Source organism: Spermophilus citellus (genome assembly GCF_964194105.1).
Source record: "Spermophilus citellus genome assembly, chromosome: 4".
Lineage (NCBI taxonomy): Eukaryota > Metazoa > Chordata > Mammalia > Rodentia > Sciuridae > Spermophilus > Spermophilus citellus.
In genome coordinates, this window is record NC_138185.1 from 66,630,732 (window position 1) to 66,658,261 (window position 27,530).

Here is a 27,530-nt window from a genome sequence, read left to right on the forward strand (position 1 = left end):
TTCCTATTTGACTTCAACTCTAGTTTCATTTTCTCCTATATTGAATCACATGTCCTGGGAGTTAATCAGCTCCTGTTCAAAGTCAGCAGGATGCTTCTGACAAATCAATTCACACCCTAATGATTAGTCCTATGCTTTCCATGAACTGGTCACACTAGGCCTCTCACTGCATTAAAACTTCTTCCACTTAATCCAAGGAACAGGATGGTTTCTCTTCCATTCAGTTGCCTTGGTTGTGTTTAATATGCAGTCTTTTGCACCAATCTCAGCACGTCAGTAAAACTTCATTTACTAATGAGTTCCTTTCTCTATATATAGATTTCTTTTTCTTATTTAGTTTTACTGGGGATTGAACCCAGGGATGCTCTACCACTGAGCTACATCCCCTGCCCTTTTTATTTTTTATTTTGAGACAGGATCTATGTTGTCCAGGCTGGCCTTGAACTTGTGATCCTCCTCTCAGCCTCTGAGTTGCTGGGATTATAGGCGTGGGGCACCGCATCCCACCTATCTTTCTTTCTTAATTTCAAAAAATACTTGCTGCTTTGAAAAAAAACTATGGGCTTTGTCCATTCCTCCAATGGCAAATCTATGCCTCACTAATATCAACATTACCCAACTGCTCTGCATCTGTGCCTTTCTTAGTACAAAACAACCTTTTACTATTATACCAAATCATAGTATAATTTATCTGAAAGTATAAAAAGCACTTACACTGAACACCTGTAGCACCAACAATGCACATCATTAAAAAAAATAATCAAAATGGTAAGAATATGCCCAATTTGCACATGCACAGGTGATGACTGCAGCCTGGCTGACCTTGATAAATGCAATTTTTAGACTCCAAATTTTTAAAATGCATCTCAGAATTTATGAAATGCAGTCATTACTTTCCTACATAAGATGCTTACCATCGCTTCCAGCCTATAGTAAGCTTTTAATAATGTTAATCAGCAATACGACAATAACAAACCCTCACAAACAAAGCACCCATATATTTGGCTACAAAGAGGATTAGGAATGCTCTGGTTTAAGATCTGTATATGCTAGGAGTAGAGTGTGTGGCAGCAGAATGGCAGTATTTCAGATGCTTCCAGTCTCTGGTGGGTGGGCAGGGGTTTGGCCTGGAGAAGGGTCAAGTTTATGTCACTTGGTCACCAGGGAATGAAGAGTTAATACCAGGGTTGAAAGCTATCTCTGGGACATGAAAGAGTTGAGAGAACCTCCCACATAGGCCAAAAGGTCTAGAGAGAAGGAAGAAGGCAGCTAGCATTTACTGAGTACTTACTGTATTGAGCTTTAATTACTCATTCAGCATTCACATCAACCCTGCAAAGTAGAAAACCCAACCCCATTTCAGAGGAGAAACTGAGACTCAGTAAATTTCTTATTATTAAACCTGGTATTCCACAGCCAAGGTTTGCACTAGGCTTTTCATGCAAGATGGAACTGTTTCCACAGTTCTATCAGGGCACCATGAGTAAAGAATCCCAATCCAGCTAAGCATGGTGGCACATACCTGTAATCTTACAATTTTTGGAGGCTAAGGCAGGAGGATCGCAAGTTTGAGACCAGCCTGGGCAAGTTAGTGAGAGGCTGTCTCAAAATAAAGTAAAAAAGTTTGGTAGTGTAGCTCAGTAGTAGAGTGCTTGCCTAGCATGCTCAAGACCTTGGGTTCAATCCCTAGCACTGAAACAAAACACAACAATCCCAAACCTACTATATACTTATCAGTCTCTTACAAAGAAAATCAAATGTTGTCTGATGGAGATGCTTTAGAAGTTTTCTTTTTAAGCAACAGAGAATTATAGCCAATAAAGGATATATACTGAGCAAATTAATGTTGTAAACAAAATTGCCCCCTGGAACATCAAAATCATTTAATAAGCTCAATTGATGTCAAGGCACGAATTGCATAGAACCTTTATGCTGATTACCAATAATTATAATCTACTCATTAAGGAATGTCCCTAAGGGTTTCTACAATGGAACACTTCATTGCTGAGTTTAAGTTACTCCATGTACTCGAAAATAATGAAGCTACCATTCTTTTTAAAATTATCTAATTTAGGCCTTTCACTCATTTATACTGTGCTTCTCTGTAAGAGCTCCAAATTAAAGAGGCTTTGCTATATTTCAATGGAATCTTTCTCTCTAAGATCCAGAGCAGCTTCACTCATGTTGACATGCCAGCTCTCTGGCCAGCAGAGATAAGTTCAAGAAAGAATTCAGATCTTAAAGACAGATTCTCTGAGTCTGTCACTGCTTATCTTAAGCATTTTGGTTCCAAAGAACTTGTTTCTCCAAAGATTTTTGAGCTTAGACATTTATGGAGAAGATACTAGAATTTACTGATAGCTACCTTAATCCTTGAGGAACAAAGCTAATATAAACACACACATATGGGGATTGAGAACTTCAAGCCACCCAAGTACACAATGGACCGGGTGCTTTATGTCCTATTTAGTTAAATCCTCTTAGTTACAAGAAACACTCAGGCCAACTCAAGTATGGCTGCAAGGAACTATAGAAGAGCCAGAGAAACATGGAAATTCAAGAACAGGAATCCTTGCATCATAGGGCCTCACAGAAACTCAAACTGCTTCTAAGAAAGTACCCAGCCAGCAAGAACTTCATAAATCTGTCATGCATAGTGGCAGACACCTGTAATTCCAGAAATTTGGGAGGCTGAGGCAAAATGATTTCAAGGTCAGCCTCGACAACTTAGTGAGACCTGTCCCAAAATTTAAAAAACAAACAAAAGCGCTAGGGAAGTTGCTCAGTGGTAGAACCTAAGTTCAAGCCCCAGTACCGCAAAGGAAAAAAAACCAGATTATTATCTTTCCAAATGTTAATTTGCTTTCAGTTCCAAGAAATGGACAACCCCATTCAAAGTGGCTTAAACAATTAAGGAAATGTACTGTCTTGCGGAACTAGAAATCCAGATATAGGGCAGGTTTCAGGGTTATGTGTTCCAGCCAACCAGCACGTCATCAAGGAGCAAGATTCTTTCCTGTTCTTCATTCTGCATCTAGAAGTCAGTTTTATCCTGGTGCAGCTTCTTTTTGAGTATGGTCATGGGGTCTTGGATGATGGAAATGTAGGCTAAGTGTTTCCTGACATTCTCAAAAGAGAAATATTCCCCAGAACTCTCTACCTTGTGATATCACAAGCCTGAATTAAGACACAGGACATCCCTAAACTAACTGAAGAGTTTTGCCTAGGATCCCATTTTAGACACTGGCAGGAATATGGAAGCGATACCATTAGTTTAGATTGCTCAGGGCACATCCCTACTGTAAAGTCAGATATTGGAGGGCAGGAGTGGAAAGTGATAGAAAAAGAGAAACTGAGAACAATTTATAAGCGGTGGCTCGAGTAAATAGGTAGATCTTAAAGCCATATGGAATTTTTTTTTTGGGGGGGGGTCTAGATTTCAAACCTGGACTTTACCACTGAGCTACAACCTCAACCCTTTATTATTATTATTATTATTTGTTTGCCAAGGCTCTGAGCTTGCAATCTTTTCAAGTCAGCCTCTTAAGTCACTGGGATTACAAGTGTGTGCCACTATGCTCAGCCATATGGAAAATCTTAAAAGGAAAATAGGCTGGAGGTAGGGGTAGGAATCAGAGAATTATTATGGACATGTTAGTTCTGAAATACCTATTCAGTATCTAAATGAAGAGGTCATGTAAGTCATGGGATAAATGAATTTAGAGCTCAAGGAAGGGGTCAGGGCTAGAGTTATAGCTTTGAGAGTCGTCAATATAAAGCTAGAATTTAAGATGATGGGAATGGATGAAATTGACTAAAAATAGGAAAAAAAAGGTGAGAATCCAAGACTTAGTGAGCACTGGGGCACTCCAACAACTAAAGTAGAGCAGAGAGGAAGTCAGGAGAGACCTAGAAGCAAAAATCAGGAAGGCAGGAGGAACACCAGAGCCATATGCTATCCCAGAAACCAGGAGAACCCAGTGTTTCTGATACAGAGAGAAAGCAACTATGTCCAACACTGAGAAGTTCAATAAGAGAGGGAGAAGAGGTACTGGCAACATGAAATCACTGAAAATCCAGACAACTCCAGTGTCAGTGCAATGAGGGGGTGGGGGGAGAGAAACCTTTCTGGAGTGGGTTGTGGAAAAATGGAACATAGGGAAATGAAAACAGACAACTCTTTTGAGAAGTTCTGCTGTGAATGACAACAGAGAAATGTGCACTAACTAAAGGGGAATGAGGGAACCAAAACAGGAGGTTTTAAAGGCAGAAGGTCTTAGAGCATATCCATCAGCTTATCAAGAGATGATACCGCAGAGAGAAAATAATTAAAGGAATAAAGTCCAAAGTCTTTTGATAAGTGAAAAGGAAATAGGATTCAATGGAAGATAGAGAAGCTGGCATTTCAGAGAAGCAGGAATATGTCATTCACTGTATCAGGAGAAAATGTAAGGAACAAGAACAGATGCAAGACACAGGATTGACACAAAGTGAAATGGAAGGGAATTCCTATATGATCATTTCCACTTCTGCCATGATAAAGGCAGCAAGATGGCCAGCTGAGAAGTGCAAAGTGACAGTGGTAGGTGAAAGTAGTTGCCAAGAGAGGGAAAATAAATAGATAAGGAGAATATATGAGGATTTCTGAGTGTCCACTTTGTCTATGATCAAGAATTTAAGAACAGACATGGTTTCCTACAGCAATTTTCACATGTTCAAACACAAATATGTAGAGTTGAGATTTTTCTAAACTAGCAATAAGGAAATACAACAGCAAGATGTTGAAGTGCAATTGCAAGGGAGTGGTGTACAGTGTCAAAACCACATGACCTAGGCTACATAAGAAAAAAAGGAGAGGACCTGAGGGGAAATGAGAGTTATTGGAGATGCTCAGTTTCAGAGACAGCTAATTATCCACCAAAGCTCGCTTTTTTCTTACTCTGAATTCAAGCATAACCTACTCATGGCTGAGTAGGTACACTGTGTTTCCCAGGCTCTCTTGCTTATTACATGCAGCCATATGGTTAAGGAGACATCTCCCATGGACTGTGAATCAGAAGTAACGTATGTCACTAATGGACAGACAGGAGCCTGTGACCAGGCAGCTTCCTTCATGCTCTTTCACCCTCTTCCCAGGAAGATGCCACAGAGGACAGCAGAGAAAAAAGACCACAGGACTTTGAAAGGCAGTGTGTCAAAGAACCACTTTGAACTTTGAACATCTGCCCTAAGTTGACTGGAGGGACAGAAAGAAAACCAAAGTCCAATCTTGTTTGAATCACTGCCTAGAGGGGCCTCTTGTTCCAGCAGTTTAGCCCTCTAATTAACCCAGTTTGGGTCAGGGGCCAGAGGTATCAGTGGAGTCTCAAGTTGATTATGGTGGGGTTTAGAAAGAGTTAGGTGCTGCCCTTGCCTATCTGACCTCCCTCTTTTTAGTGTGGCCTCACAAACACATGATCAGACTCCTAGGGAAATAAGTAGTTGAACACAAGAATAGGACTGCTGTTCATACATGATTTGACCACTTGCACCACTGGAACCAAAGCTCATCATGATTTACAAAGTATTTCACCCATCCAGAGATGCCCAGGGATGTTGCTCAAACCCTCCTTTTCTTCTCTAGATGACCACTAGTGACTTACCTGGCCTCCCTCTCTCTAGTTCACTCCCACCACTTTCCATTCTGCTCAAAGTTACCTTTGTGAAATTCATGTTATGCCTTCCACAATGTAAAATGCTAGTACTATGCACAAGACCTCTCATGATATCGGGGCAGCCTACCTGTTCAGTCACCTCTCCCCTGCCTCTCCACCCCAGCTCATGTAGACTTACTGGATTATCTGCCAGGCTACTACCTCTAAGGCCGTTTCATTTTCTTGCCTCTGTACATGTAGTTTTTCCTTGAAATATCCTCTACCCTGAACCACACAATGCACTCCTATTTATCCAATTTCAGTGCCCCTTCCCCAGTATTTCTTTCTTTGCCTCTACTCCATCTCCTTCCATTATCCTCAGAGAGACATTACTAGAGCTTTAACTATATTGTATTACAAGGATCAATTTCTCTCCTTATCTTTAGCATCTGTGTATAGTAGCTACCTGACTCATGGTAGTTGCTCAAATCTTGTGTTAAAGGTTGAATGAGAATGGATTTAGCTGTTCAATATTGATGAAATTAACCATATTGTCTTTTGGTGGGGGTCAGCATCTCTTATCAGTCTTTACATTCCCAAAGGCACAGGGAATAAAGGATCCAGCTGTTTGTATCCATGGCTCCTGTCACAGCCTGCTTTGCAACTCAACATTTCAAAGTTACCTTCAAAGACAGATGTCGCTAAACAGACTGACTACATTACCAGGGGATGCATTATGCAGATGAAAACATAAATAGTTTGAGAAGCTCTCCAGAGGAGACTGGTTAAAAAGGTGACAGAAGGACGCAGGCCAGGGGCCAGCAGTTGTCTATAGTATAGCTGTGACAGCTCAGTCACTCAGAGACAACCAGTTTGATCTCTTTAGGGACACCTAGAGTTTACCAGCTCCCACTAATGGAAGGACAGTACGTGCTACTCAGTGTTTGTTTCTACTATGACCAACAAGGGCTGCTAGCTCTTCCACCTGCATGACACAGATGGTACAGACACGAGCATGCTTCCACATGAGAACACACAATTATGCCCCACTCCTCCAGCTGTAACAATTACCAGGAGAAAACCCTGGGGAGGGAAAGCATCCTGGAAGTAAATGTCTTCCATGCTGGCACTCACCTCTTACGCTCCCAAGGCAGCTGCTGCATCAAGGACTCTTGCCTCTTCCAGTCCCTCCTGGAACCCAAGCACTCAAAAACCATTGTGTGATGGGAACATAAAGCAGTCATCAGACAAGATATGTTTAAGTAAGAAAATACCAAGGCTTTAATTTTTTATTATAAAGATAGTTCTGCTTGTTGGGTAAGTGGAAAATTGTACACAGTTCTTATGTACAAGATTTACCTGCTTTGGGCTGCATACCATAATGCCAAAGAAGTGACATGAAAGGGGTTAAGGTGTAATGCTTTTATCTTCACAGCAATAAAATGCTAAATACAAATTAAATGGACTCAATTAATGCTGGGCATTCCCACAGGGAAAAAGCAAAAGGATTTCAAATCAATCAGTAGCAGTATTGTATACAATAAACAAACCCATTATGCTGAGCCCCTGCTCCTCCCTGGCTCTGTTCCATGGGAGGTATACCAGTACAAAACCCACAGAGCTGGTAGTTGGCAACATGTACTCTAATCCACTGAAATGAGCAGCGGGCAAAGTCCTGGAAGGCCAGATAACCTGGCTGTGGTCACGCACCTATGTGCAGCAGTGTCGCATATGGAAGTTGACAACATACTCAGCATTAGTCCTCTGCACAGAAATAGCAAAAGGCTCAAAAGGGTGAAAGGTGAAGGCAACGAGGCGTCTCACTGTGTGGTTGATGGGGCGGCCCAGTAAGCCTGCCTGGATCTCAAACTTAAGCAGGCCAGAGTCCCGGGCATAGAACCTAAATGGAAAAAGGAGACAGAAAGAGAGGATCATGTTGATATTCACTACCACCTTAAAATCTGGACAGTGGGGGATACAGCAAGTCATTTGTTTTACCTCATTAATGAAATCTCATACATCAGCCCCAGGTTATCAATCTATAAAATCCCCTAGGTCTACACAATTCATTTTGGGGGCAGAGAGATTATGAATTTTACTAATGTCCTGAGTCACTGGTTATTTCTCTTTCCCAAGATGACCCTTACTACACTCTTAATCATAGCCTCTCGGCTTCCAGAAGCTGCTGCCTAAACACTGTCTAGGTCAGGGCTAGAAATAAAATTCAAGCCACAAATCTAAGCCACATGTGGCTTTAGATTTTCAAGTAGCCACATTTAAAAGAGTAATAATAAAAAGGTGAAATTAGTTATAATAAAATATCTTATTGAGCCTAATTATCCAAAATATTGTCATTTCAACCTATGTTCAACAAAAATATATATACTTCCCACCATTTTTATATTCCCCCCCCCTTTTTTTTTAGTTGTCAATGGGTTTTTTACTTTATTTGTGTATTTATATGTGGTGCTGAGGATCGAACCCAGGGCCTCACACATGCCAGGCAAGTGTTCTACCACTGAGCCACAACCCCAGTCTCTATATTTCTCATTTTTTAACTAAATCTTTGAAATCTTGTGTGTATTTGACATTTGAGCACATCTCAACCCAGACTCATCTCATTTTAAGTGCTCCAATAACCACAGGCAGGTATCAACTACCACATAGGACAGAGCAGCTCTAAGTCTACCTTTTTTGTTTTTCATTTTTAAGAATAAATTATTTTGGAAGGTTCTTCTTTTTCACACACAAAATGCTAAGCAGTTTTTAATTTTTTTTAATTTTTTTTGTACCAGGGATTGAACCCAGGGGTATTTGGCCACTGAGCTACATCTCCAGCCCTATCTTTTATTTTATTTAGAGTCAGGGTCTCACCAAGTTACTTAGCACCCCACAGTGGTTGAAGCTAGCTTAAGCTGCTGGGATTATACGCATGCGACACCACGCCCGGCTTAATTTTTCCTCCAGTACAATGAGACTAATTATGCTCCCATACATTAATCCTCCCAATTGCAAAATAAATGACTTTTGGTTTGAGGAACTAGAGATAATTGGCAGGCTAGGAGCTGAATTGGGGACAAGTTCTAGAAATGAACGACCTTGAATTAAAAGCTCTATAATTTCCCTTTTAGAAAGCAAAATGTAAGCCTACCTAAAGATGGGCTTTGATAAAATAATCCCATTCCCAAGAATTCATATCCTCAGAATTTAAATAAAGTAAATAGTTACTTGGTTAAAGTCAGCTACTATGGCATAAGTGCTCAGCATTAAGGGAATAAATAAATTATGACACATCTACTTGATTAAATAATATGACATCATTAAGACTGTAATTATGAGGACTGTGCAAGAAGATGGAAAATTGTTAAGAAAATACTACAAAGTGTGACACTAATCATAATTACGACAATATAAATGTAAACACGCATACTGACAAACACTAGAATGGAACAGACAATAAAGAATAAAGGTGCTAGAGTACCTCTTCAAATACCTTAATCCTTACATTTCTCATTTTGAATTAAAAATAAGAACAAGAAGAAAACCCCTTTGTCAAAAACAATGGCACTGCCAGATGTGTTAGTTGGGTTCATGTTTTCAAACGAGAAGGCAGAGAAGTCAGAAAGGACAGAAATGTATCTCCTGCTACATGACTATATCAAATGAGGCCCATTATGGGCTTTTATGAGTAAAAGCACATTAACATTAACCTTACTCCACACTCCCCAACACACCAAAGGGCTTGTAATTTAAAATGAGCTGTTTGAGCTTCTAAACCTAATGACCAGCACAGGAAGTAGGGGGAAATGAGAAATATAGTAAACACTACCCCAGGGATGCAATGGGCAAAATCTAGAATATGGGAATACTACAGAACAAACAACACGGTTTCTTCAACAATTTCATTGCAAGGAAAATAAAAGAGGGAAGTAGAATGCAGAATGAAAAAGATTTAAGGGAACAGTTACCAAATGCAATGCATGAATTTTGTTTAGACACTGACTAAAACAAAGAATAAACAAAATATGATGGTAACCATAATTACAATAATAAGCAGTAAGAATAGTTGCAACATAGCAAAGTAAAAACTGACCAGATATTTGGTAGTATTAATAACTTTTTGTTAATTTTCTTAAGATGAGATGATATTAAGAATTTTTGTTGTTGTTATTTTAAATTTTGTTTTTTAGAACTCCCTGAAATATTTAGGGACAAAATGCTAGGATTACTGTGATTTGCTACAAGATAATCTGGGGTGACAGTGGAAAGGGAAGGATGTTGTTGTAGTAGGAAGAGATGAAAAAGGACTGGTCATGAGTTGGTACCTGCTGAAACTGGGTAAAGGTACATGGAAAGTCATCATATTCTCTCACTTTTTGTATAAGTTTAAAACTTTCCATGATTCAAAAAAAAAAAAAAAAAAAAAAGTTGAACTGGTTTTTGGAATTGACTGCAATCTCCCAAAGGAAATATTATAAAACAGTGATTAAGCAGAATACACCACACAGATCCATTTAATTCGTAATAAAGCTGAATAATGAAAGACATCTACCATAAATCTCTACCAACCATGGCTTCTATGTGAAAACACCTTCCAAGCTCCAGCTTAGGGCTCCAGGGATATACTCCCTCCTCCCAGAAAAACCCCCCTAGTGCCAGTTCCTCTTCCTATTAGCACAAAGTACAGTAAAAGCACATTACTGTACACATATCCTTTCCCCAGATACCTTTAAAACAAAAAACATTTATCTGAATTAGATGTTTTGATGGCAAGCAAAGGATAGGAGTAGTTCATTTATAGGACTAGTACCTACATGATCAAAGCACTCAGTCCATTAGATACAGCCTACCCTTTCAGTCTAATCCACCAGTACAAGCAGAGGCAGTCACAATGGAATGATGTTCAGGAAGAAGAGAAGACAGAAAGCAGGCTGTCTTCAGCCCTTGAGCAGTGTGCTGCTGTGGCAGTGACAAAGTACCTGATGGGGTGATCTCCACAAGTCTTGGGTCGCTCCATGACTGACACCCATTTGTCATCGTAGCTGAAGAGAGACAAATCCAGGTAGGGGCTGCCACTGTAGGACTGTGCACTGATGGGGAGCTGACCCAGCAGCCGGCGCACAGCCTCTGTGTGCCCTCCGTACTTGGCATTTATAATCGTGTCTTTGAACCTAAAACACAGCACCAGTGAGGAAGGCTTTCCTAGCAGCTGCCTTGGATTTTAAATTGAAAAACATGTCTAAAAACCACTCACTCTGTAAATAAATATTAAATTCCAGATATCAAATAAAGTTAGGACTCTCTCATACACCATAAGACTGGCTAGCTACAGAATACTCTTAAAATGCAGAAAACAAAAATGGGGAACATTATATTACTTTAGAAAAGTTAACAAAGGCACTCAAACCAGTTTAAAATGAATTATTACTGTTCTATAATTACTATTTCTACTCTTTTTTTGGGGGGTGGGGGAGGCATTTACCGGGCATTTACAGGGGTGCTCAACCACTAAGCTGTATCCCCAGCCCTATTTTGTATTTTATTTAGAGACAGGGTCTCACTGAGTTGCTCAGTGCCTCTCTAAGTTGCTGAGGCTGGCTTTGAACTCACGATCCTCTAGCCTCAGTCTCCCAAGTCGCTGGGATTACACGCATATGCCACCACACCCAACTCTACTCTTTTGATAACAGCTCAACTAGGGGAAAAAATTCAAGAACTTAATATCCCCAATAGTGAGTAGAGGAGAAGTAAAGAGCAGGGAATACTGAAACAGCTTTTAATTCTTCTTGGGATTGGTTGTAAGTTAGTTTCCATCAAACTTTTGGACAAATTACTCTATGCTTAAATACAGTTTAAGAATGAGCTAAATACAATCCTGCAGAAACACCAGTTTCCAGAAAACAGTGACAGACAGAAACATATATCTGACTTCAGAAGGTAAAATGATGGAGGCTGGCTTATGGTCTTGTAATTATCGTGGGTCAAAGCCTCTATGATAGCCTTTAGACTGAAACAGCTCTTGTTCTGCAGCAGTACCCACCTCCTCCACTCTCCATGCTCCCTCCTAAATGATGAAGCAGCCACTCTCTAACATCTTTGCCAGGTTAACTCCTGGCTCAATGTCACTGTCCAATCAACCTCCCTTAATTCTATGTAGTCTCAAAATTGTCAGATATAATCTTTCTAACACCAAAGACTCCTAGTGCCCTGATCTCCTCCCAGCCTCAGTTGTTCCCATTTCCCACCCTCAACCTCATCATTAACAATGACTACAACCCTTCTGTAGTCTCAGCTAGGCTAACACATTCTTCAACCATCTTCTCTCCTATCTTTATAGCTCCCACCCTCTTCATCCCTACCTCAATAATTGTTCAACCCCACGGGATGTATAGTCTACTACTTTTTGCCATCCAACACCTTCGTCACATCCTCCCTTTCCTCCTTAACCTGTCTGTATTCCATGATCTTGAAAATCACTCCATCACACTCATTCTCAACAATCTTGAACTCTCCTTTGTCATACTTGCTTAGAAAAACCATGACTCAACTCTGCCTATTCCAGGTCTGTGTCCACTCAGTTTTTTCTGTGGCTAGAGAAAAGCATACAGGAATGTTCACTTTAAACATATGACCAGGAACCTCATGTGGGCCCTTACTGTTGCCGGGCATTTGTACTACACTTCCAGAATCCAGCCAGGACTCCCATTTTCTCCCATGACTTCATCCCCTCCATGCACCCTCTCAACTAATGGCACTGCTTACTTTGTTAGTGATAAATAGAAGCAAGCAGAACTTTTCAAAACCATCACCAGCACATGTGCCCTACGTCTGTCCCTATATAAATGTCCAGTCACTTTACTTGGGCATCAGATCCCTTCCCCTCTCATATACTTAACACAATTCTTTCTCCATTTGCTTCAAAGGTCAGTTTCCCCCTTCTCTACAGGATCAGTTCTATCTGCATATAAACTTGCCATCTTTTTCTCCCATTTAAAAAATAAGGCCAGGAGCAGTGGGCATACCTGTAATCCCACAAGCTTGGGAGGCAGGAGGATTGCGAGTTCAAAACCAGCATTAGCAACTTAGCAGGCCCTAAGCAACTCAAAGAGACCCTGTCTCTAAATAAAATATAAAAAAGGGATGGGGATGTGGCTCGATAGTTAAGCACCCCTGGGTTCAATTCCAGTACAAAAATAATAAGGAAAATAAAAACATTTTCCTCTTCATCTAATGAGCCACTTACTTTTCAGCTCTCCTTTACAAAAATACTTTTTTAAAAAATTTTCTCCAACTTTTCAACTTTTTCCTCCCTGGTTCCTTTTTTTTGGTGGTGGAGGGAGGTGGCAGGAGTGCTAGGGATTGAATGCAGAGCCTTATGCATGCTAAGCACATGCTCTACCATTGAGCTACGCCCCAAGCCTCTATTCTTCTTTAAACACACCCAGTTTTTCACCCCCTCCATCTAACTGAAACTGTTCTTGCCAAGCTCACTAGTGATCTCTACTAAAAATATTTAATTATCAGTCCTTATTACCTGTCAAGTGGCTCTGACACAATTAACACTCTATTTTGACAAACTACTAAACCTCTCACGTATGGAACCTTGATCTTCTCTCTCAAATCTGGTCCATCCACAGGTTTTGCCACTACAGTTTAATGGCAACTCTCTTGCAAGCTGACCAAGTAAAAAACATAGAATCATATTTGACTCTGCCCTTTAATAACCTACATCCCATTCTTCACTAACCTACTGGTCTCTAACTTCAAACTACTTCGAGAATACAATCACTTACTAGCCCAGAACTACCACCCTGTTTTTGTTTTGTTTTTTGAAGAGGCGTACTAGGGACTGAAACAAATGGCTTCTGAACTATTCCCCCCAATTTTTTTTTTTTTTTTTTTGAGACAGTGTCTCGCTTAATTGCCCAATTGGTCTCAAACTTTGGATCCTCCTGCCTCAGCCTCCCAAATCACTGGGATTACATGTGTACACTATTGCACATGTTAACTGCACCCAGTTAAGCTACCTGTTAATCAACAAATAATTACAGAAGATCTGGTATGTGCCAGGCACTTTTCTATGTGCCTGAGAGATATCAGTGATAGTGGGGGCGGGGGAAGCCAACCAACCTTAAGTCTGTGGCAGGAAACAATGTAACAATTTTATCTATTGGATCTTTGCAATACTCTCTTTGCTGGTGTCTCTGCTTCTACTCTAGCCCTCCAGTCTATTCTTACACCAGAATGTAAGCAGTCAAAGTGATTTTGTTAAACCTAAGTGAGACTACATAATTCCTCTGTTCAAACTATACAATCTATCTACAGCGAAAGTCAAAGCCATAAAATAGCCATTTTTACCTAGCCCCCCCAATCTGGTTTCTGATTCCATCTCCAATCCAGCCACCCTGGTCACCTTGGTGTGCCTCAAATGCATCAGAAACATCTCAGGATGTTTAGATTTCCTACTTTCTTTGGTATATTCTTCTTACTCACATCCACATGGCTTGCTCCCTAATCTCCTTAAAAAGCTTTTACTCAAATACCACTGACAACCCCACTAGAACAGAACTGACAATTTTCTGTGTGTGTTGATTGGAGATTGAACCCAGGACCTTGGGCACATTAGGCAAGCACTCTACCACTGAGCTACATCCCCAGTCCTGTGATAATTTCTTAATATATTCAAAACCCCAGATATTATCACAATTTTGTTTTCTCCTGGGATACATTCTCTTGCAATCTTCCATGCTCTTGTTGCCATCTGGTGTGACTATTGGACTGCCATCCTGCAACTTCCTTTTACTGTCATCCTCAGAATTCTGTCAGCCTCTCTCCAGTATCTGACTCTCCATTTCCTGCTTACCATTCCTTTGTGTTTTACTGGTGAAATATATTTTCCTAAGGCTTCCTCAGAAAAGGTACACAGGAAGTAATTTTTTGAATCTTACAAATCTGAAAACATCCTTGTTCTACTCTATTATTTGAATATAAAATTCTAGAATAGAAATTCCCTTTTTCATAAAATTTTGAGAGAATGATTTTAGTAGCTTAAATCTTTCAATATTGCTATTAATGAATCCAATGTCATCTAGCTTACTTTTTTTACATAGAAATGTTCTTTCTGAAAGGTTTTACAATTTTCCCTTATTTTGAATGTTCTAAAATTTCATAATGATATGCCTCAGTGCACTGACTGTACTGGGTACCTGACAGATTCAGTGGTATGCTGATAAAGGTTATTAATTTTTCTCTGGGGGAAAAAAATCATGATTTGTAGCACATGCCAATTTCTGTGGTGTAAAATTTCCTGCTGTGGTCAATTTCAAGGTAATAATGTGACATCATCAAATGGAGTTGTCAAGAGATCAGCCATGGCACATCATTATATAGTGCTTTTACCATACACATAAGATAAAAATAACCTTGAGAGCACCAATTATGGCAAAATAAGGAATCAATAACTATGAAATAATTTTTAATAATGGCTATGTTTAACGATCAGCTTGCAAAAATTCCTGAAAGTTTAACTCAACTTTCATGAAAACACAGTCAATGAATCAGTTCCAGTAACCACTGGATGGCCCTGCCAATTGGGAAAGTTATATCCTCAGTACTAAAAAATGCTCATGAGTTCATCCCTTCATTTTTTTCTATTCTTCTGGAATTAGAAAAATTTAGGGCCATATCCTGGCCCTCATGGGCAGATCCTTTTTTTTTTTTTTTTAACTGTTTCTGCCCCATATTCCTTACCTTTTTATTCTATGTCCTTGGAGAGTTCCTCAACTGTATCTAACAAATTTTAAGTCCCTGATTCCCTTTATTCCTTATACTGTTGTTTTGTTCTCTTTTAAGATAAAGGAAATGATTCATGATCCTTGGTTATCTTTTTTTTTTTTTAATTCTGACAATGGGCCCATGTTCTTCCATTTTTTATCAAAAGATTATTAAGAAAAGAGTACCATAAAATTTAGCATTTAGAGTCTAGTGTTCATACGAAATGAAAAATAATTTCTATTTACATATACATTATATTTTCAGTGAATCAAGTATGACAGGGTAGTCAACAAAATATATTATATCGGGATACACTTGTTTGGTTAAGATGGAATAATATATGAATTTGAAAATAGGAAGAAACAGTGTAAAATTTCCAAGATAATGGGAATAATTTGCTCTATATTTCTTAATTCAAACAACTTGAACACCAAATTACTATGATAGATACAGTCCTTTGGCTATCCAAAAGAATGCCATAATGGAAGATTGTGCTGTACCCCTAAGACTCGCCACCATGAGTAGCACCTTAGCAAAGATCGCAGAGATCAAAGCCGAGATGGCTCGGACTCAAAAGAACAAGGCAACAGCACACCACCTAGGGCTGCTTAAGGCTCGCCTTGCTAAGCTTCGTAGAGAACTCATTACTCCAAAAGGTGGTAGAGGTGGTGGGCCAGGAGAAGGTTTTGATGGTGATGCTCGAATTAAGTCTGTGGGTTTTCCATCTGTGGGGAAGTCAACACTACTGAGTAACCTGGCTGGGGTATATTCTGAAATGGCAGCCTATGAATTTACTACCCTAACTACTGTGCCTGGTGTCATCACATACAAAGGTGCCAAAAAACAGCTTCTGGAACTCCCAGGTATCATTGAAGGTGCCAAGGATGGGAAAGGTAGGGGCTGTCAGGTTATTGCAGTGACCTGAGCATGCAATTTGATCCTGATTGTTCTGGAAGTCCTGAAGCCACTAGGACATAAGAAGATAACTGAAAATGAATTGGAAGGCTTTGGTATTCGCTTGAATAGTAAACCTCCCAACATTGGCTTTAAGAAGAAAGATAAAGGAGGCATTAATCTCACAGCTACCTGCCCTCAGAGTGAGCTGGATGCTGAAACTGTGAAGAGCATTCTGGCTGAATACAAAATTCATAATGCTGATGTGACTTTGCGTAGTAACGCCACAGCTGATGACCTCATTGATGTGGTGGAAGGAAACAGGGTTTATATTCCCTGTATTTATGTATTAAATAAGATCGATCAAATCTCCATTGAGGAATTGGATATCATCTATAAAGTGCCTCACTGTGTACCCATCTCTGCCCATCACTGCTGGAATTTTGATGACCTGTTAGAAAAGATCTGGGACTATTTGAAACTAGTGAGAATTTACACCAAACCCAAAGGCCAGTTACCAGATTACACATCTCCAGTGGTGCTGCCTTACTCCAGGACCACAGTGGAGGATTTCTGCATGAAGATTCACAAAAATCTTATCAAAGAATTTAAATACGCTCTGGTCTGGGGTCTCTCTGTGAAACACAATCCACAGAAAGTAGGTAACGACCATACATTGGAGGACGAGGATGTCATTCAGATTGTGAAGAAATGAAACCTTTTCTTTTCCCATCTGTGGGGGCCAACCACAGCAACTTTCTCCATCATCAAGCACCCTACTTCATCCCTTCTGTCTTTGGCAGCCACTGGATCAGAATACAGGGGTGGGAGATGGAGGCACACAAACTGTAACTTCAGTTACTTTGGTGTCACCTTCTATGTTGAACTACATAAAAGATCTCATAACCCTGTTGGCTTTGTGCAAAAAAAAAAAGAATGCCATAATGATTTTATTATTTCTGCATGTGTGTGTATGGTTCTGGGAATCAAACAATAATTTTATTATTATTATTATTTTATTTTTGGTACTGAGGATTGAACCCAGGGTTGCTTTACAACTGAGCTACCATCTCAGTCCTTTTTATTTTTTGTCTTGAAATAGGGTCTCACTAAATTGCACAGGCTTGCTAGCTGCAGAGGCGGGCCTTGAATTTGGATCCTCTTGCCTCAACCTCCTAGTTGCTGGGATTATAGGCATGCACCACCATGCCTGGCAATTATTTTATTTTTAAATGTTAATGTCCAATATAGACTGAGAATAGTATCCTCTAAAACTAATTTTAGTAGTAATAGTTTAAAAAAATTAGAGATCAATTAAAAACTGTGAAGGTTACCTATATTTCTTAAAAATCCTTTGATCATATGAAGAAAAATTATTTTGAAGATCACTGAGCTAAAATATACAATTTTTCTCTTTATTTTCTCCTCCAGGCATCTCCTGCAGTTCTTAATTCCAGAGGCACTGTGAAATACTTTTCAGAAAATAGTTTCCTTTACTTTTTGGATGCTCCATTCATTCAACAGATATATATGAGCTCCTCCCAAATGAGACATTGGCCCTGGTGCTGCAAATATGGTAGTGAATACAATACACAAAAATCCCTACCCTAATGAAGCTTACCTCTCAGGGACGTCTCTGAGTGTACCCACCTTTTGAATTTAATGATCTGCTTAATTTAAAAGTTAATTTTGGCCAGGTGCAGGGGCACACACCTGTAATCACAGCAGCTGGGGAGGCTGACAGAAAGACTGCAAGTTCAAGGCCAGCCTCAGCAACATAGCAAGGCCTTAAGGAACTTAGCAAGACCCTGTCTCAAAATAAAAAAATAAATAAATAAATAACTTAATTTTGAAACAAGAAGATTCCTAGGTTCCATCCCTAGTACTGCAAATAAATAAAAGAAAGAGTTCATTCCAGAATGAAAAAAGTAGAATCTGAGCCATGTCCAAAAACTCCTTCTAATTGAGTAGAGATGCTAATAAGGCAAAAGATTTGTGTGCACCAGAGAAAAAGGATAGGCAAGTTAGTTGTCTGAACATCAATCTCTCTCTATTTCCAGTTGAATACTATCCTTTTAATATAAATATGAGGCCACTAACTTAAGATACCTGCTTTGCTCATTTTTTCCCAGTAGCAGTAATACTTAATTTGATTTAACCACTTATTGTGGTTTGACCCATCTTGGAAACTAAGGCAAATATCTTCCATACCTGATTAAGGTTAGAACAATTAAGGTATTTGAGGTCCTATTTGACTAGCACAAGATTTAGTTTGGGTCCTTAGCCCAAAGAAACTATTTCTTTCTTGAAAATGAACTAAGGTAATTATTAGAAGCTCTGATTCATAAGAAGACCTTGCTAACTGGTATGGATCAATTTAGGATGGCCAGGGTATATGGTGAAGGAACTCCAAGTATCAATACTTGAAGGTCTCTTCTTGGGAGTGGTCAGTTTCCCTAGGGAAAAATCTCCTGCATGGGACATAAACCTGTATATCATATCGGGAAAAGAGAATAGGTATCTTACCCTTCAGTATGTCAACTTTCACTTAATTTCTGTTTTAAGCTTGATGTTTCACCCCACTGTCAGAGCTGTCTCATGAAGACCAGAGCCTCTCTGGTTTACTATGTCCAAAGAATAAACTTGAACCCTTCATGAAGGTAGGGGAAGATTATTTTGGCTGCTGAAGGCTTAGGGAAGGGCTTTAGAGAGTCTGACAATTCTAATTTCAACCCACTTCACAGGTACCCTGGGAGGGACCTAGAGCCTCCTCCAATCTCTGACCCTTTTTGGAGCTCTGTGTTCTAAGGCAGGCTTGTTTCTTGATAACTAAGCTCAGAAGCCTTAAGTCTTTCTCCCTGAGGTATGCTAGGTCAGTTTTCACTCATCCCCTGGCTCTTCAGCCTCCAAAATTTTGTTAATATCTTGTATCCAACTGTCTGTTCTCTCATCCTCTATGTTCTTTAAGGTTCACACCTCTAATTTCTTTATTGTCATTTTGAGAGAGTTTTGCAGTGAAAGAGAAATAGATTCATGTGTTCAACACACCATATTTAAGCAAAAGTTCTAAAATGATTTCCTTATTCATTCATTCAACAAACATTTAAGTATTCAACAGTGCACCACTGATGATATAGTAATAAATAAACAGACACACTATCTACAGCTTACATACACTCTAGAAAGAATCGATATAATGATGCACAAATTCCACAAGTATTGAAAGAGAAAGAAGTCAGCATGACACAAGGGATTGGTTACAACAGGTACACCTAACCAAGGCCAGATAGACAGAGAAGGAGGGTGTCCTGGAGGAAATGACTACTGGCCTACCAACAATTTTTCTAAAGGAAAGTCAAGCTTGTGAAGCTTGGTGGTACAGCTTACCGGCGCTGGATCTGCCTTGCAAAATTGTTGCTGGAGGCTGAGCAGGGAAATTGGACTTCACTGTGCAAGGTAGCATTACGGAAGAGATCACAGAAGTTCTCAAAGAGTTCCAAAAGCTCATCCGATGTATTCTCAAACACAGCAATCACTTCAGTTGTCACCATATTGTACACTACAAAGAAAGATGCCTATGGAAGTAGAGAGAGAGGTATGGGACAGCCAAATGTAATGACATGCCTAGAAACTTATCAGTTGGCTTAAAATTCATGCCACCCAAACAAAAGAAGCAAAATCCTCAGCTTTAGCACTACAGTAGAAACATGGCTGCCAGTGGTTCTGGGAAAGGAAGAAACATCAGTGGCCTTATCAATAAAGAGTCTCAATGTTTTCAGATTTCCCAATTGCATCTTTGCTGCTAGAATTATTGAGTTGCCAGAATATTATGTATAGAAAGGTTTTCAATCATTCATTTCAAACTGTGCACATTCAATATTTTTCCTTCCAAGTGTTTATTCCCTTCTTGCTCCCCAACCCATCCTGAGATTTAAAAAAAAAAAAAAAAAAAAAAGCTTTAAAATGCCAGATTTAATTTTCTTTCCTGCTGAGAAAGTGATTTGCAGCCTGGGGCTGCCTGTTGGCAAATGATTTTCTCTTGTATGTGTACAGTTGAAAGTTCAATTTAGGGGCATTTATTTTTCCTTCTTAATATTTCTAACATGCAGAGAGACGCCTACATTGTGTGCTAAAACTGCCTGGGCAAGTTGCATCCACTCAGGATACTACTGCTGAACAAATGAAAAATCAGAGAGGCATTTTCCATTTCTTTCTTCATAAATGTTCCTTCAGTCAAGAGCATTTGTAAGATGCGTTTGAGATTTGTAGCAATTAAGATCAGAGGGGGAACCTGAAAAGCATTCAAATGCCATAGATGGCAGTTACTGCTTTTTCTGAATGGGCCTCTAGGTGACTAGCCTTCTTCCTTCAAATCTCCAGTACAGTGCTCTAACAGGAAGCTCCAGTAGTACCTACTTTTTGTCACTGTGAATGTAGCAGAATGGATTAGTTTGCAAGCTTCCAACAGGACTCTAGAAGTTTTCAGAACACCAGGATTAGTATTTCACTCTCCTCTGTTTAAATCTCCATTACCAATTTCTAGAGCCATTAGGTGCACCTGTTTTACTAGTAATTAATTCTTCCCAGAGTTTCTATTACATGGCTTTTTCAGTCACCTGGAATTAAATTTGGCTGTAAATTAAAGAGACTGGAGGTAACGTGAGAATAATACCCATAATGTTACCAAGGCTTTGTGTCTGGATGCATTTTTTACTCATCGACCTTATTGGAACCTATCAAATTAAACTGGGGGAAGAGTAAGGACAACTGGGGCAAGGAGATTGGGTTTAGAGTTACAAATTCTGTAAGCAAAGGACAGAGCCCTAGAAGCTTTCCAGTTACAATTTACTGTAGCTACCAGAAAAATATAAATCACCAGTTAGCAACAGAAAAAAGGATAATCTCAAATGCAATAATCAGACAACCTATTCCCTCCAAAATAAAAAGGTAATTATAGGTTTACCTAAATAAAAGGTTAATTCATGTCCTTTCTATAGACCGGGACAACACTTTGATCATATCAGGGCTTTACCAGAATCTCATAATTATATCAATATAAAATTACACAAACATTTACCAGGTTTCCCTCTGGGGCAAACTAGGAAATTAAGGACAAGAGGAAATAGAAGTCAAGGACTGTACCACCAATCTCCCATGACACATAAGGTGAACTAGAAGCTTAAGTGGTAAATGGGTGAGTTCATCATAAGAATCAAAAAAAAATCAGCTATATTATTCTGCTTTTTTAGAATATACAAGTTCTGATTCAAAAGAAAACTGTTGGAAGATATTTTACCACAGGAGGCTGGTGAGGGCTTGGAGAACAAAGCCCTATACAGTTTCTTTAAATAGCAGGTCAATGAGAGAAGCCAGACTCAGCTGGCTTCCTGGTTTACTAGTTGGCTCGCTACTCTGAATTTCCAAACTAGTACCTAAGGAGGCAATCTGGAAATAGAAGAATGGGGTGGGGAGAGCAAAGGTACAAAAAAGATTGGTCTTTATGCTCAAAGCACCCTGAATTTCCACATGGTATTTCAACTTCATAATCTTAGCGATTTCTGTGCTCATAATATCCCCTTATTCCCTTTTGAGAAATGCCTCTCCACCTACCAACATCTGTCACCCTGACTCAAATTCCTTCATACCTGCATTCCTGATGATTCTCATGGTGGAGTGGGAATCTGGGATTCCCTTTGATCTTTCCACTGATCTACCACCTATGTTTTAATACATGGGCAAGGTCAGGGTAAAGTTCCAAACTGTATCAAATGAAATTATCTAATAGCTACCTTACAAAAAGAATTTTATTGAGAACTAAATTGACTTTAACTACTTAAGCAGGATAGCAAGGTTAGAGTTTTAGGGGAATTTCATTTTTGCATGGATAGCTCATCTCATTACCAAAACCAAAATCAGCCAGCCCCATAAGCACAGCCTTTCAAAATCAAGACAGGATTATCCCTAGGTTGTCAAACCCTGAACTTAGAGCATTTGAGCTTCCATCTCAAGAGCGCTGAAAATGCTATGCCAAACAATTAGGACAATAATCAAAGAGTGGACTACCTATATGTCAATAGTTTGAGATTTAGTTTTCATGTGTCCAGATCAATATATGTGGCAAAACAAAAATGGAGCTGATTCTGTCTGAGTTCTGGGATGGCAAACATTCAGTCTAAGATGTGTATCCCTGAGGGACTGGCTACAGGCAAACAGAGAAATCTTCCCATTTTGCCAAGAGTGACAATGTAAAGGGGAGAGCTCACCCCATACCTGAGATGGATCAGTGACTCGCAGTGTCACTACGTCCTCACTGGTATACTTGATAAACAGATGGTTTTCATCCAAAAGCTGCATTTTCCACATACGCAGCTGCCGCAGCTGGTCAAAGTACTGGAAGAAGCGCCTCTTGGCCATTGCACTACCATCCTGTTCTGCCCGGCGCCACAGGTATACCAGCAACCGGTGTTTTAGGGAGTTGATGAAAGGATCCCTAAAGGGATTGGCCATGCCTGTCTGACTGTCCCGCTGTACTTCAGGGAAAACAGCCGACACAGTGAGCAGGTCATCCTCATAGCAGAAGCGGCCAATGGTCCGCACATCAATGAATGTGCCTTCAGGAGTCACCTGGAAGACATGGATGGTCTGCTGCTGCACAGACAAGATGGCCAGGATGTTTTTATACAAGTACAGCCCTTGGTTGTGTGACAGGACCACTTTATCACACTTGAATGTGCGCGTATCACATAAGCGGCCAGTGTGAAGGTCAATGATGTGGAGGGAATAGTCCTCTAGAGGGGACCGTGGATTTGGGGTCACTGATTCACTGTTCCGATATACTTCATAGAAAGGAGGGTGAGGCTCATCCGGGAGGTAGGCAGCAGAGCCCACGATCACACATCGGCAATCATCAGTGAAGAGGCTACACTCCCGGTTCAGGTGCTCACCATTGGCTGCTACATTTGTAATGTGCAGCAGGACGAAAAATCGTTCAAAAAGCCTGCCCCGGATGTTGACTGACCGCTGGTCATTGCCATTGGATAGGATCTCCCCCTCATATCCCTGCAATAGGTCCTCTGCTGCCTGGCAGCCCTGGTACTCATAAATTTCAAGAGATGTCTGGTCAGAAGAAAAAGCAATAAAGTAGCGTCCATCAGGTGAGAATTTACGCAAGAAACAAGGAGGTTTTTCAACGTTGACAACTGTAAAGTTAGGGAAGACATTCTGGTGGAACACTCGAACCTGGTGCCAATGAGTACCTGCCTTGCCTGAACTGATCCGCCGCCGTTCCAATCGGTGAATGACATTTTGGTTTTGGATTCTTCGAGGTTTAATAGTGGAAACATGATGATCCATTATCACATCTCTGCCCAGAAAAGTAAGGTAGAAGTCAAGAAAATAAAACAAAATGTATCCAAATGTAAAGATACACTGCCGCAGCCCAGCTGGCTGGGCAAAATAACCAGGGGGTGATGAACAACTTGTGTACATTGATACAGCTGGAGTGGGAGCCGTTTATTGTAGGACCAGAGCGGTATATATACTTTACACACAGCTTATCTTAATTAACATAAACTAGATACAGCAGTCAACCAATAAGGAATCTCGACACTTAATGGCTCACTGGCCTTACTTCACAAACCACTCCCTCTGGCAAAATGTAAACAAGTCATCTTGACTTGTTTACAGACTCCAACAATACACCAGTGAAACAGATTTCTATCCTGAACCTAGGAGCCCCTGAGATGAGAGTGACCATCAATTTGTGCTCCCAGATTATAGTCAGGAAATAGTTCTGACACTTCTAAGCCTAGAAACAGGTTTGAGGGATGGAGTTGACAAGTAATACCTCCCAAGTATGCTCAGCTAATAACAATGTTCAATAGAATACAAGTGAATCAAATTTGAACAGTTTAAGAAAGATATTCCCAAAAAAAAGAATGACACTCAATGTGCATTCATATAAACAAAAAATATTTACCAGGCTATTAAAATGGTCCTATTACCTAAAGCAATCTACAATTCCAATGCAATTTCTATCAAAATTGCAATGTAAAAATATTGTAAAAACATAAATTCATGAAATCTCAAGGGACCCCAAAGAGCCAAAACGCTGAAAGATAACAAAGTTGGAAGACTCATGCTTCCTGATTTTAAAACATGTTACAAAGCCACAATAACCAAAAAAGCATGATACTGACATAAAAATAGATATAAGCCAATGAAATAGAGATCCTGAAAATAAACTCTCACATATTAAACGATCTTTGACAACCATACGGATACCTCTCAATAGGGAAAGGACAGTCTCTTTAACAAATAGTTCTGGGAAAATCTGATATTCATATGTGAAAGAATGAAGCTGGACCTTTATACCATTTACAAAAATTAACCACAAATGGATTAAAGACCTAAATGTAAGGTCTATAACAATAAAATTCCTAAAAGAAAACGTAAAAGGAAGTTTAGTAACATTTGGTCTGAACAGTTTTCTTTTTTTTTTTTTTTTTTTTTGGTATATCAAAAGCATAAACAAAAACAAACAAATGGAAACATTTCAAACTTTAAAACATATGCACATCAAAGGACACAATCAACAAGTGAAAAGGCAGCCTACACAATGAAAAGAAATATTTGCCAATCATGTAACTGACAAGGAGCTGAAATCCAGAATATACACAGAACTTTTAAAACTTAACAACAACAACAAAAAAAAAAAAATCATAAAACCCAATTTAAAAATGGACAAAGTAGGCCAGGTATGGTGTTCCATCCCTGTAATCCCAGCAAATCAGGAGGCTGAGGAAGGAGGAACCCATTGTGGCTAGCCTTGGCAACGTAACAAAATTCTGTATCAAAAATTTTAAAAGGGGCTGAGGATATACCTCAGGGGTAAAATGCCCCTGAGTTCAGTCCCCAGTACTGCAAAAAAAAACAATTTTTTTTAAAAATAAAATACAATTTCCCCTCCTCCCCCCCCTGTGTTTTTGTTGTTGTTGTTTGTTTGTTTTTGTTTTTGCAGTAACAGGGATCAAACACAGGATCTTGCACAAGCTAGGCAAGTGCTCTGCCAAGGGCTACATCCTCAGCCCTACAATGTACAAATGGCCAAAAAGCAAATGAATGACAATTTGCTCGGTGATGACAATTAATCAAAGAACTTCAAATCAAAACTACAATGGGGAGGGGGTGCTAGGGCCTGGGTTTGATGTCCAGTCATGTCCCCTCCTCCCCAAAAAAACTTTATATATACAGTAACAAACTGCTTTGTAAAACTGTTTCAATCATATACATAAGTTATAAAACTGGATAAGGATATAAAATATATACTAATCTAGACTACAACAAGAGGGGCTTCATAAATTACTGCTCTCAGACCAAATCTAACCTGCCTCCCTGTTTTTGTAGATAAAGTTTCATGGAAAGGCAGACATAACCATTCATTTACATATGACTCATAGCTGCTTTTGCCCTATGAAGGGACAGCTGAGGAGCTGAGACAAAGACCACATAAGTCTAAAACATTTACTATGTGGCCCTTTACAGAAGTTCCTCTGGCTTTGCTAACTCCTATTTCAGATATCAGCTTAATCATCACTTCTTCAGGGAAGTCTTCCTTCACTTTTCCATTAGATAAAATCCCCATATGTTAATCACCTCTCTCCTTCATTGCACTATTTCACCTGCAACTCTGCCTGTATATTTTACTTATGCCTAAAGCCCTCACCAGGTGGTGAGCTCTACACAAACACTACCACATTCTGCACGCCAATCACAGTGCTTGACACGGAGCAAAGCTTTCTTCTTAAAAACTGGACCTGCCTCATGCCAAGTGCTCTGCAAACTCGGGCACCCAATAGGAACATTCCCTGGCCTAAAATGTATTCTCCCTGCCCTTGCTATAATTTCTCAAGTTATCCCTTAAAGACGTGTCACCTCCTTCAAGAGACCTTCCCTGACCACCTACCTAATTAGGACTCATCGTTGTTTTCCCTAGAGTAACTGTCACAACTTGTATTTATACTTTCACTTGCATGGTTGTATTTAATGTCTGTGTCGCCCGCTATCCGCCAGACAGGAAATAACTTCGTCTACTTTCCCACCTTGATTGTCTCAGTCCACCCTGGGTCGCGCACTAGGCATTTCGGTTTGTTATGAAATGAAAGAAGCTGGAAAAGCCTGGCTGAATCGGGCAACCCAAGTGTGACACAAAGTCCTTTCCGCCTAGGGGGTCTCAGTTTCCCCATGTACACACATCCCTCAACTCCAGGCGACGGCTTCCAACTCAACAATAGGACGCCAAGGGTCGGACACGCGTGCCCAAAGAGGCGCCCCCGGAAAGAAAAGCCCGGGGCGGGGCCTCGATGGGAAGGGAATTCTTAGAGAGGGCGGGGGTCGCGAGGGCTCGGTGCGGAGAGGAACTGCCGGGGACGGTCTGACGGGCTTGGAGAATGTACCAAAAAGCAGAAGTCCTCACCTGTCGGCTTCTGGTTCAAGGGGCCGGGGCGAGGGACGCCACAGCCAGATCCGTGCGCACCTCCCCCGGCCCCGCCCCCGCCATGCCTATGGGTCCTGGGCTCCCTCGGCCACAGACCGGGCTTCCGCTACACACCGGAAGTTATGCCCAGCGAGACGGGAAGTGGGGAGAGCGCGGCCCCGTTCAGCTGAGAAATGTTGTAGCGACCCTGGCGTCGGGAGGAGGGGAAGTCATAGAGGCTTGGTGACCGCCAAGAAAATATTAACCTGGTGTCCTAACCTGGGCACCAATCCGCTCTCCTGTGGAAGTACCCGTGTACCAGCAGGACACACTTCAAATACACGAATAAGAATCCTTCATAAACTGGGCACGGTGGAGCACGCCTGTAGTCCCAGCGAGTCGGGAGGCTGAGACAGGAGGATCATAAGTTCAAAGCCAGCCTCAGCAATTTAACAAGACCCTAAGCAACTTAAAAGACCCTGTCTCAAAACAGAAAATAAAAAGGGGGTGGGGATGTTGCTCAGTGGTTAAGCACCCCTGAGTTCGATTCCTTGTACCAAATAATAATAATAATTCTTTACTCCATTTTGTCATCTAAAAAACCATCTTCTTCCTGTTTTCTCCTTAATAGTGAGCTCCTTGTGTATCAGGATCGTATTTATCATATTGAGCTCAATACTAAGTGTCCAGTACTGACAACATGCTGGCACATAGTGGTCATACAGTAAAAGCGCCTCACAATAAGCTAATCTCCT

The 27,530-nt window shown here is 40.3% G+C and overlaps 1 protein-coding gene and 1 pseudogene across 3 annotated transcripts; one reads left to right on the forward strand and one right to left on the reverse strand.

Moving 5' to 3' along the window:
• Positions 1-6,906: 6,906 nt before the first annotated feature.
• On the reverse strand, positions 6,907-26,903 carry DET1 (DET1 partner of COP1 E3 ubiquitin ligase). 2 transcript variants are annotated; one of them, XM_081290468.1, is made up of 5 exons: positions 26,776-26,903; positions 22,572-23,664; positions 19,689-19,876; positions 10,613-10,804; positions 6,907-7,533 (listed from the first exon to the last, which is right to left on the reverse strand). In XM_081290468.1, the coding sequence occupies exons 2-5, from the start codon at positions 23,652-23,654 to the stop codon at positions 7,344-7,346; spliced, it is 1,653 nt and encodes a 550-aa protein (XP_081146594.1). In that variant the 5' UTR covers positions 23,655-23,664; positions 26,776-26,903; the 3' UTR covers positions 6,907-7,343. The 2 variants fall into 2 exon arrangements, with proteins under 2 accessions (XP_081146594.1, XP_081146595.1); XM_081290469.1 differs by lacking the exon at positions 10,613-10,804.
• On the forward strand, positions 15,708-17,197 carry LOC308648346 (developmentally-regulated GTP-binding protein 1-like; annotated as a pseudogene). Its single transcript has one exon. The product of its transcript is annotated as a developmentally-regulated GTP-binding protein 1-like (transcript).
• Positions 26,904-27,530: the final 627 nt, after the last annotated feature.

Bases quoted from the DNA above. Each gene is read 5' to 3' on its own strand.
- DET1 (XM_081290468.1), bottom strand. From the start codon at position 23,654: ATGGATCATCATGTTTCCACTATTAAACCTCGAAGAATCCAAAACCAA. The intron at 19,877-22,571 runs GTATGGGGTGAG...CTACTTCCATAG, and splicing joins GAGTCACTGATCCATCTCAG to GCATCTTTCTTTGTAGTGTA. The intron at 7,534-10,612 runs GTACTTTGTCAC...TTTTCCATTTAG, and splicing joins TGTGGAGATCACCCCATCAG to GTTCTATGCCCGGGACTCTG.